The sequence below is a fragment of the Babylonia areolata genome, chromosome 9 (genome assembly GCF_041734735.1).
Source record: "Babylonia areolata isolate BAREFJ2019XMU chromosome 9, ASM4173473v1, whole genome shotgun sequence".
NCBI lineage: Eukaryota > Metazoa > Mollusca > Gastropoda > Neogastropoda > Buccinidae > Babylonia > Babylonia areolata.
Window position 1 is genome coordinate 49,704,980 of NC_134884.1, and position 13,098 is coordinate 49,718,077.

The following is a 13,098-nucleotide window of genomic DNA, read 5'->3' on the forward strand; positions in this document are numbered from 1 at the left end:
ATCAGCTGCTGTGTCAGGGCAAGCGCTCAGTTGGAGGACAGAGGAAATGCTACCAAGACTGCCTCAAAGCGTCCCTCAAAGTCCTGGGCGTCGACGTCAACACGTGGGAGACACTTGCTCTGGACCATCCAGCTTAGCACAGCATAATCACCACAGGAGCCCCTGCAGCTGAAGTCAGGCGCATCACCAAAGCGCACCGAAAGCGTGCTGTGCGCAAGGCCCGAGCAGCATCCACTGCCACAACAGCACCCACTCACTTGTGTCCCACATGTGGGCGAGACTTCAGGGTCCGGACTGGCCTCACCTCTGGACCCACAGCCACCGATCTTCCATTTGACTCTTGAAGCCATTGTCATCTTCGAATCTGAAGGACGAACATCATCACTTACCTTTTTTGACAAACATCATCACATCACTTTTTGGCATTAATTGCAAAGTGGCTTGAGCGTTGGAAGGAATTATATAAATTCCCATTATTATTAATATTATTATCATTATTATTATTATTATAATCATCATCACCATCATCATTATCATCATTAATGTAAATGTGATACAGACTGGTTGGGTGAGTGAAGTGTACATGGGGTATATTCCAGCCAGGAGGGGTAAGAAATGGCCTAGGCTACTTGCTACCCGGGATTAGAACCAGCCAGGGACAGGTTTGGCCTGTTACACTGGCAAAGACCTACACGAAAGCACGAATATTTGTGTGCCAGTCCGGGTTTTGGGTGGTTTGTTTTTTCTTGAGTGTGTGTGAGTGGAAAAACGCTCTTGAGAATATTTGGGAGAATCGAAGTAGTTTTGTGACTTCTGTTAGTTTTTTGTAGTTTGGTATATGTTTTCTTGTTTTTTGTAAATATAAGCTGTGTGTGTATGGTTGCGTGAGCGGGATAGACAGAGCGGAAAAGAATAAATTTTGTGTGTGGGAGAAAAACATGTTTTCTGTGTTTGTGTTGTCTGGTGAATAGGGAGGGGTTTTAGGTTTTAAAACAGCTCTCGACCTCTTCCCTAGGGGGGACATGACAATATTTTTTGGAACTGCGAACCGGTGCACTCCTGGCTACAATTGGAAGGAATTTTGAATGAGAAATGTCTTCATCTCAAAGATTTCAAAGTCATTGAAACATTCATACTCTTTGTTATTTGAAAAGATTCAAGTCTGATGAAAAGTATATTGCTGTAATCAATTAAGAGCATAACAAATTTACCAATAGTTGGTTCTTCTATACACCACTGTTCGATGATGTGCATGTTTAACATGGCTAAAAACTATCTTATTTGTATCTATAATATTCTCGTATTCAGCTGAATACAAAATATCACAGTACATATGGTGTATTTTCTTTTCCTTGTGAGAAAATGTAAAATAACCCCACTTTTTTTTCTTTTTTCCTCCCTTGTGCAGAAAAGTAACACGAGCTTGCATGTGTGTATGTATATGTATTGTATCTATGTCATCGTAAGTTTGTGTGACTTCGTTATGTCTTATTTAGTTTATGTACGTAAGCATCCAGTTGCAAAAAAAAGAAAAATACATTATACCAGTATGAATGTATATTATGATGTAAAACTATCAATGAGAAGACCTCTTTTGTCACTATGTTTAAAATTGTAAACCCAAAGGTGGAATGAAAAAAAAGAATAATGAGACAAAAAAACAAATACGTAAACACAAGCAAATTTCATAGACAAATCACATTTTCAGAAAGTAATTCCTGGACATTTAAATGACACACAATATGTATTCATTAATCAGTACATCCAACATTGCAATGGTACATCAAGATTTGACATAAAGCATTCCAGTATGAGTTGACTTGCATATGTGTCTTGACACTCATATGACAAAAAGTTTTACTCAATAGTGTAATCAGCGAACAGCATATATATTGCGATGGTACATTTTACTCAATAGTGTAATCAGTGAACAGTATATATATTGCCAGGGATCGCGTTAACGCATTTTTTTTCGCGTATTTGACGCATTTTGATTTTTGCTGACGCATTTTCACAGCGCTCACGCGTAACACTTACGCAAAACAACTTTTACTCCAAGCCATATCAATGCAACTTCAGGACTGACTTGGCAGCTAGGTTTGCGATACTGAATCAGACGGTACAAGACAAAGTGTCTGTGCATGCGGAGCACTGCGAGATGCCTACGTGACTCTTAACAGCTACAGCCAATTAACAGAGTACGCACGCACACAACACTGCTTAGCTGACGAGTTTTGGAACAGAGTAGCGTCATTACAGGGCGTGACCAGTTTCGAGAAAGCCTGCAAAGTCGTCATCATGGATTATGACGCAACATATCCTGATTTTGCTGTGCTGGCGAACATTGCATTTACAGTCCCTGTCAGCTCTGTTCCTTGTGAGAGAGGTTTCAGCTGGCAAAATATGATCAAAACTGCTGACCGATCAAGACTGACAGATGCGCATGTGAACACGCTGTTGCGCATTGCAATGGAAGGTCCAGCATTGAGCCAGTGCAACGAACTGATTGTCAGGGCTTGCGGTGAATTTCAGCGCCAACGTGAGCGGCGAAAACAGGTGAGTAAACCTTTGATTTAGTGTCATAGGTCTGACGCAATTCTGACTCTAACTAGCGCGTTTTTTTGCCGACTTTGCGTAAGCTGCACGCGTTTTGAAAAAGTCTAGCGCAATCCCTGTATTGCGATGGTACATCAAGATTTGTAAGGCATGATGAGCACTCCAGCATGAACTCATTTACCATCTGTCTGCATATTATAACAGACTTGTTATGAAAAGCACAAAACTCATCAGTAAAATTACAGTTTTATCATTTTGACATTGTGTGAATCTCACCTCCAATTTCCACAATCACTGACAGTCAGCTGTATCACACTCAGGTAGAATTGTGACACAATAACAATTGAAATCAGTCATATCACAATTAGAATTGTGACACAATAACAATTGAAATCAGTCATATCACAATTAGAATTGTGACACAATGACAGTTGAAATCAGTCATATCACAATTAGAATTGTGACACAATGACAATTGAAATCAGTCATATCACAATTAGAATTGTGACACAATGACAATTGAAATCAGTCATATCACAATTAGAATTGTGACACAATGACAGTTGAAATCAGTCATATCACAATTAGAATTGTGACACAATGACAATTGAAATCAGTCATATCACAATTAGAATTGTGACACAATAACAATTGAAATCAGTCATATCACAATTAGAATTGTGACACAATGACAGTTGAAATCAGTCATATCACAATTAGAATTGTGACACAATAACAATTGAAATCAGTCATATCACAATTAGAATTGTGACACAATGACAATTGAAATCAGTCATATCACAATTAGAATTGTGACACAATGACAGTTGAAATCAGTCATATCACAATTAGAATTATGACACATTGACAATTGAAATCAGTCATATCACAATTAGAATTGTGACACAGTGACAATTGAAATCAGTCATATCACAATTAGAATTGTGATACAGTGACAATTGAAATCAGTCATATCACAATTGGAATTGATACAATGACTATTGAGTACTGGTGATGAATACAGTTTGGAACTCTACTTTCATTTCAGTCACTTGGTCAAGTTCACAACATCCATACATAATTCTGAACAGTGATTATCACAGTGACATTGCTGGACAAGTACATGACATTCACTAAGATTGTGAACAATGTTAAGATTGTGAACAATGTTAGAATCATGTGGGGCATTAATTCACACACTACACAGGATTTGTTACACAGACATTGCTGGACAAGTACATGACATTCATTAAGACTGTGAACAATGTTAGAATCGTCATGTGGGGCAGTATTCACACTGCACAGACTCTCCATCAGCTGCCTAAATACTTATTCCTTTTTTGACTCACTTGTGTAAACAGTGTGAGTCTATGTAATAACCTGATATTTGGTTGTCTGTGTGTCCATGGTAATCTTTTAGATTGTAATTTTCTCTGGAAATACTTAGTTGATACCAAATTTGGCACAAAAATAGCAAATGATCAGTTCTATCCATACATTCTAATCATAATGATATTGCACCTCTGAAAAGGCCACAAAATAGATTTGAATATTTTCACCAAAAAATTACTGTTACATTTTTGACTCACTTGTGTAAACAAAGTGAGTATGTTACAACCCGATGTTTGGTTGTCTGTATGTATGTCTGTGGTAAACTTTAACATTGCCATTTTCTCTGGAAATACTTTGTCCATCAGTACCAAATTCAGCTAAAAAATAGTACTGGTAGGAGAAAAAATCTTCTGTCATAACCAACAGTAGGCTGTACGTCTCCCGAATGAAGCCATGTTTCCTGTATCATTAACAGTTTATTTCATTGAGGCCATTTCCAGGATTCAGAAAACTGCATCCCAGTTGCAGTAGCATCGGTGATGCTTTGTAAAAAGACATCATGACCTCGTTTTTCTTGTTTCGCAGTTAAATGGAAAGAAATACAAATTCTGGACAGAACACATACAGTGACACAGACTACATCATCAACGTGTTTACTGCATTTGAATATTTTAAAGTGGATACTTAGTTAACTAGAATGAACATGAAAGAGAAATTGAATCAACTGTGTCATACTTTCCCAGCGAGTGTAACTAAACTTGTCATACATCAATCTAGATCCAGAGAAAACGGCTAAATGTTGCAGTGTAATTGTGGCATGGCAATGTCTCCTTTACTGCACCAATTAAAGAATTTTTAAATGCCAGAGATATACCAAAATGACATGATTCAAACAGCGTTATCACTTCGAATTCTGCAATCGATTTATTGCCCTTAATAAAACATGCTGATATATTAGCACAGTGACCAAGACAATTTCTTCCCACCCGAACATGTTGGGTTTGAACCTGCACTCGGGCCTTTTACTTTTTTAACACGAAGCTTTACAATAACACATGCAGAACACATTTTAACGATTAAAAACGATTAAGTTTTTTTCTTTTTTTAAAGTGTATCACAAGTGAAGGCCTAATAATAATAATTTTTTAATGTTTGGTATCTTGTGTTCAGTTTTTTCCTTTTTGATATTTACATATGTGTTCTATTTGTAAATGTCTAGGGCTTATTTTCAAGATTAGGCGTAAATGCTCATAATAATAACTACAACATTGATGTGTTTACTGCATACAAATATTTTACAGTTGTTACAACATTAACTAGAATAAACATAACGGAAATTGTACACAACAGACCCCACATGAATTGACAGAGCCGGACATCTTGGAATACAGTGTGCCACATTCACTTAATAATTAGCAATAACATATAATTGACAGGAGGCAAAGAAGGCAGCTGAGTTTTTATTCAGAGAGATTTGTACACAGGCCTAAAAAAATACATACTGCACAAACATTCCCAACAAGCATACAAATACACAAAATAGATTTTCCAAGCACAATTTGTCAATTATATTTCGTCACATTCTGAATGCATGAAGGAAGACCACTGTGACCTATGCCAACTGTGTGTGTGTTTATAGTAGTCCAAGTGTGGAAATCAGTATAACACATATTACCCAGCTTTGAAAGATGTACGTTTTTTTAACAGTAACAATCTTAAATGTGTCTGTTTTCCATATGGTTTGGAGGCTAACTACAAATGTGCAAAGCAACTCCTAGCTGACAGCGATGTTTCGAGGTACCAAAAAGTATTTTGACTGCTCACCGCCTGTCTAAAAATAACTGTTGCAGAATAGTCCATTCAGTTGACATGAAGGGGTGGAAGGTTGGTGTAATGAACAAGCAAGTGGTCGTGCCATGGCTGACTTGACGTCACACAGTAACCCATGTAAAATGAAATGGAACAGTCCTGAAACTGCAGAATATCACATACTTTTGGTTTGGGGATTCCCAGTGTTGATGGTTGGTTTTTTTTGGTTTTTGGTTTTTGTTTTTTTAATGAAAGAACAAGTGTGTAATAACTCCGCTGTTTATTTACTCTGATCAGACAGTAGAAATAGTTCGAATTGTGAGCTTTTGAGGCAAGGTGTAACTTCGGCAGTTAGTTTGACACAGCATCTTTCTTACTCAGGTCAGCAAAATCCTCAATGTTTAACTTCAAACATCTCATTCACTGACTGATCTTGTGGGAGAATAAACCAGCTCTTGTTTAGTGTTACCAGTGGGCCTATTAACATATATCGATCCAAATAATAGTTTCTGCTTTTCATCAGAAATGATTATTCGTACAATTGAAAATTGCATGCTTCCATTTGTAAAATCACAAAATTCAAATCTTCTAATAAGAGCATGAATATCAAATGTATTTTATAAAAACTTGCAATTCAAACACTTTTCATAAGAACTTTCCATTGAAACACATTGAATAAAAACTTGCCAATCAAACACACATGATCAGAACATACCATTCAAACACATAAGTTGCAATTGAAACACATAAGAACTGGCCATTTAAACACATAAGAACTGGCCATTCAAACATGACCTGCCATTCAAGCACAATTAATAAAACCTGCCATTCAAAAACAAGAATTTGCAATTCAGCACATTTGTTTAGAACTTGCCATTAAGCACATTTGGTAGAACTGGCCATCCAGACATAAGAACTTTACAACAAGCCACTGAGAATCTGGTTTGATTAAAAGCGAAAATAACTGTGGGATAGAAATGGTATATTACTTCACATTTGCCTTTTCACAATGGCAAAATTTGAAGTGATTGCACTAATTCATTATGGAGAAAAACAACAATTTCTGAATTCCTACCTTGGGATTTTGCTGTTCAATTAGATCACACTGCCAAGTACTGCAATGCTCCATGGTGTCAGTGATTCGAAAACTACTATCATCATTTCTGTACCTCACTCACTGAAAGTTACTATCATCATTTCTGTACCTCACTCACTGAAAGTTACTATCATCATTTCTGTACCTCACTCACTGAAAGCTACTATCATCATTTCTGTACCTCACTCACTGAAAGCTACTATCATCATTTCTGTACCTCACTCACTGAAAGCTGAAAGCTACTATCATCATTTCTGTACCTCACTCACTGAAAGCTACTATCATCATTTCTGTACCTCACTCACTGAAAGCTGAAAGCTACTATCATCATTTCTGTACCTCACTCACTGAAAGCTGAAAACTACTATCATCATTTCTGTACCTCACTGAAAGCTACTATCATCATTTCTGTACCTCACTCACTGAAAGTTACTATCATCATTTCTGTACCTCACTCACTGAAAGCTGAAAACCACTATCATCATTTCTGTGCCTCACTCACTGAAAGCTGAAAACTATCATCATTTCTGTACCTCACTCACTGAAAGCTACTATCATCATTTCTGTACCTCACTCACTGAAAGCTACTATCATCATTTCTGTACCTCACTCATTGAAAGCTGAAAACTACTATAATCATTTCTGTACCTCACTCACTGAAAGCTACTATCATCATTTCTGTACCTCACTCACTGAAAGCTACTATCATCATTTCTGTACCTCACTCACTGAAAGCTACTATCATCATTTCTGTACCTCACTCATTGAAAGCTGAAAACTACTATCATCATTTCTGTACCTCACTCACTGAAAGCTGAAAGCTACTATCATCATTTCTGTACCTCACTCACTGAAAGCTGAAAACTATCATTTCTGTACCTCACTCACTGAAAGCTGAAACTACTATCATCATTTCTGTACCTCACTCACTGAAAGCTGAAAACTACTATCATCATTTCTGTACCTCACTCACTGAAAGCTGAAAAATACTATCATCATTTCTGTACCTCACTCACTGAAAGCTGAAACTACTATCATCATTTCTGTACCTCACTCATTGAAAGCTGAAAACTACTATCATCATTTCTGTACCTCACTCACTGAAAGCTGAAAACTACTATCATCATTTCTGTACCTCACTCATTGAAAGCTGAAAACTACTATCATCATTTCTGTCCCACATGTCATCCGTCATATCACTCACTGAAAGCTGAAAAAGAAAAAAAAGCACCAAAAAATGAGACATTTCTGCAGGGTATAAACCAACTTAAACAAAAAAGAGAAAGAAAGAAAAAAACTTTTTGAAACAACCCCCCAAAGGATGAAAATGCCTCCAGTTCCAGAGCCTTGAGACAGGTTCTATTGCCTACTATGATTACTTTGTCATCACATCTTTTATACTTTACATGTCATGAACAATCACCGTTAGCCATCGCATCTTTTATGCTTTACATGTCATGAACAATCATTACTTTGTCATCACATCTTTTATACTTTATATGCCATGAACAATCATTACTTTGTCATCGCATCTTTTATATTTATATGCCATGAACAATCATTACTTTGTCATCACATCTTTTATACTTTATATGTCATGAACAATCATTACTTTGTCATCACATCTTTTATACTTTATATGCCATGAATAATCACTGTTACTTACCCATCACATCTTTTATACTTCATATGTCATGAACAATCACTGTTACTTACCCATCACATCTTTTATACTTTATGTGCCATGAACAATCATTACTTTGTCATTACATCCTTGATACTAAATATACCATGAACAATCATTACTTTGCCATTACATCTTTTATATTTTATATGTTATGAACAATCATTACTTTGTCATTACATCTTTTATAATTTATATGCCATGAACAATCATTACTTTGTCATTACATCTTTTATACTTAAAATGCCATGAACAATCATAACTTTGTGATAACATCCTCAATACTTAATATGCTTATAACAATCATGAGTACTTTGTGATTACATCCTTGATACTAAATATGCTATGAACAATCATGAGTACTTTGTGATTACATCCTTAATACTAAATATGCTATGAACAATCATGAGTTCTTAGTGATTACATCCTTTGTACTGAATATGCTATGAACAATCATGAGTACTTTGTGATTACATCCTTTGTACTAAATATGCTATGAACAATCATGAGTACTTTGTGATTACATCCTTTGTACTAAATATGCTATGAACAATCATGAGTTTGTGATCACATCATTAATACTAAATATGCTATGAACAATCATGAGTACTTTGTGATTACATCTTTGATACTTTATATGCACACTCCCATAGCCAAAGGTTCAGCCAATTCCAATATACACCTGAGCGATGGTGGCTGATGGCCAATTATATATTTTGATCCACATCACACACATAAACACCTGATCATTTTACATATATACATATAGATAGATTGAGGACAAGACTAGATTGAGGACAAGACTAGATTCATGATTTATCTTTCTTCATACTTCCACATCCAAGAGAGAGGGCCAAGTGAACAGTCGTCCATGGTTTGTAAGACTGTTCACAGAGCCACACAGACCTACACAAACAGACCACAGACCTACACAGTCACACAGTCCATGGACCTACACAGACCACAGAGCAACACAGTCACAGTCTACAGAGCAACGCAGAGCTACACATACCACAGCAGTAGAATGTAGCAGCTGATGCCCGACGTAGACAGAAACCCAACACATTGGTCAGACAGCTGACGGCCTACCCACTTTTGTGGTTAAAAGGCAATGAAACAATTAAAAACAAGAAAAAACCATCAGATACACAAATATATTGCAATATGATCAAATGAAAGATGTGCAAAAGAAATGATTCAAATTAAATACGACTACAAAGAACAATAAGGAGGGGGGAAAAAAACCGGCAGTAGCAGCAGAGTAAAGGTCACACAACAATGCCAACGTTGCTGCTAGGGAGCGCTGTGGTCTGCAGGACCAGCAGCCGTGCCATACGCCCCTCCCCCATCCTGCAACAGCGGCTCTTCCTCCCCCCTCTCCATCTGCACTGACCCTCCATTGAGTGGTCTCCCTTGGGGACGTCGCTCTCGCACTCTGTCCGTGCTTCTCAGGGGCGGTGCCGAGCCAGGCCTCTGGACCTGACACAGACAGATGGGTCTGCTTTTGGTCTGGTGGTCTTGGTGTTTAATTCTGCAGAAAAATCTACTTAGGAAAACAAGTCGTGTTTATTTCAGGAAAACCCATGGGGGCACGTGAAAATGTGACATGTTTCATGTTACCAATACAACATAAATAGCATTTGGTATTGTGCTCAGAACTGTCTACGATGGCCATGCCAACTGTTTGGTCAAGACATATGATTTTGAGGAAGAAAAGAGAAGAAAAAAGTAACATACAAGCCATAAATCATTGTACAGTGTCTACATGCCAGAAGTCAGAGAGCATTTATCTCAAAGGTAAACAGGCCAAAATCACTGTAAAAACAAACAAAAAGTGAGAGGGCATTTATCTCAAACATAAACAGGACAAATTCACTGTAAAAACACACACACACTTGCAGGCAGAAGACACTCCACCTGAGAGCAGGCCTCAACTTCACACAGTGCTGCCCACACTCTACCTGAGAGCAGGCCCTAACTTCACACAGTGATGCCCACACTCTACCTGAGAGCAGGCCCTAACTTCACACTGTGATGCCCACACTCTACCTGAGAGCAGGCCCTAACTTCACACAGTGCTGCCCACACTCTACCTGAGAGCAGGCCCTAACTTCACACTGTGATGCCCACACTCTACCTGAAAGCAGGACTCGACTTCACACAGTGATGCCCACACTCTACCTGAGAGCAGGCCCCAACTTCACACTGTGATGCCCACACTCTACCTGAAAGCAGGCCCCAACTTCACACTGTGATGCCCACACTCTACCTGAAAGCAGGACTCGACTTCACACTGTGATGCCCACACTCTACCTGAAAGCAGGACTCAACTTCACACTGTGATGCCCACACTCTACCTGAAAGCAGGACTCAACTTCACACTGTGATGCCCACACTCTACCTGAAAGCAGGACTCGACTTCACACAGTGATGCCCACACTCTACCTGAAAGCAGGCCTCAACTTCACACAGTGATGCCCACACTCTACCTGAAAGCAGGACTCGACTTCACACAGTGATGCCCACACTCTACCTGAGAGCAGGCCCCAACTTCACACTGTGATGCCCACACTCTACCTGAAAGCAGGCCCAAATTTCACACTGTGATGCCCACACTCTACCTGAAAGCAGGACTCGACTTCACAATGTGATGCCCACACTCTACCTGAGAGCAGGCCTCAACTTCACACAGTGATGCCCACACTCTACCTGAAAGCAGGCCTCAACTTCACACTGTGATGCCCACACTCTACCTGAAAGCAGGACTCGACTTCACACAGTGATGCCCACACTCTACCTGAAAGCAGGCCTCAACTTCACACAGTGATGCCCACACTCTACCTGAAAGCAGGACTCAACTTCACACAGTGATGCCCACACTCTACCTGAAAGCAGGACTCAACTTCACACTGTGATGCCCACACTCTACCTGAAAGCAGGCCCCAACTTCACACTGTGATGCCCATACTCTGAGAGCAGACCTCAACTTCACACTGTGACATCTCTTGAGACCAACACCACAGTACAACACAACACAATACAAAACTACCACAATGCAACACCACAGTACACACAACACAATACAAAACTACCACAATGCAACACCACAGTACACACAACACAATACAAAACTACCACAATGCAACACCACAGTACACACAACACAATACAAAACTACCACAATGCAACACCACAGTACACACAACACAATACAAAACTACCACAATGCAACACCACAGTACACACAACACAAACACCACAGTACAACAGACTGAGTCTTACGTTACAACCCGGTGTTCAGTTGACTGTGTATGTCTGTGTGTCCATGGTAAACTTTAACATTGCCATTTTCTCTGGCAATACTTTGTCTGCCAATACCAAATTTAGTTTCAACATATTGCAAAAAAAAAAAAAAAAAAAAATCTTCACAGTCATACCAATAATAAAATGTAAATCTCCCAAATTAAGCTGTATTTCCAGATCATTAACCATTTATTATGTTGAAGGGACTTCAGGAGACCGCCATTTACAACTTCCCAGTTGCTGGAATGTACACTATGCTTGGTAAGAAGGTGGCATTACCTTGTTTTTCTTGTTTGCAATTACAAGAAAAGAAATACAAATTGTGGACAGAAAACATACAATTACACTAACAACACCACTGAAGTGTTTTCTGCATATGAATATTCTAAGTGGATATTGAATTAACTGGAATGAAGATAAAAGAAAAACTCAGTTCCGGTCACTGGGCCTGTTGTGGGATTGGTATGTGCAGATCTATACATGTTGCAGTGTGCCTGTTGTGGGACAGGTATGTTCAGATCTATACATGTTGCAGTGTGCCAGAGATGATGTCAATGTCTCATTTATGGCCAAATCAAAAGAATGTCTTAAATAACTGAGATATGTCAAGAAAACATGATTTAAATGTTATTACCTCAAATATGATAATATTTTTATCGCACTAAGAAAAGACCCAAAGCTTTTAATATAACATTTGGTCGATTGAAGTCAGCAGCGGCATAGCGTTGGGCATTTGACGACTTATTTCTAAACAGAACATCTGTGCTTCGATGCCATGAGCAGGCAGTTTTTGGGGTTTGTATTTTTTCAAAGCTTATTAATACACAATACAGGACCCAATTCAACGATTCTTTTTTCTCTCCTTTTTTATTTTTTTCATGATCCACACACACACACACAACACACATACACAGGGAAGACATGCAGAATTCACGTTACACTTTCCAAATGGTGAAGCCTGATGTGTACAACTGGTGACGACACCTGTGGCACTCACCTCCCTGCCTGTCACACCTGGTTACGACACCTGTGGCACTCACCTCCCTGCCTGTCACACCTGTGGCACTCACCTCCCTGCCTTTCACACACTTCCTGATGGTGGCCACAATGGCCAGCAGGACCAGCAAGGCACCCACGGCCATCAGCACTTTCTCCACCACCGACACGATCTCCATGGGAACAAACAGCTGGTTGTGCAGCATCTTGGCATGTTTCTCATCCACCACCGCACTCTGCACACAGGGCAACACACATCGCAACACGCTGCACACAGGACACAGGACAACACTCTGCACACAGGACAACAAAAAGGGCAACA

At 39.0% G+C, this 13,098-nt stretch overlaps 1 protein-coding gene across 1 annotated transcript in view; it reads right to left on the minus strand.

The window, feature by feature from the left end:
- Positions 1-5,335: 5,335 nt before the first annotated feature.
- Positions 5,336-13,098, minus strand: part of LOC143285665 (lysosome membrane protein 2-like) — a 45,144-nt gene continuing 37,381 nt past the window's right edge. The window contains exons 8-9 of the mRNA XM_076593061.1: positions 12,851-13,012; positions 5,336-9,956 (exon numbers count right to left, since the gene is read on the minus strand). Coding sequence (XP_076449176.1) covers positions 9,771-9,956; positions 12,851-13,012 — 348 coding nt within the window. The 3' untranslated portion in view covers positions 5,336-9,770. The remainder of the gene's footprint in view (positions 9,957-12,850; positions 13,013-13,098) is intronic.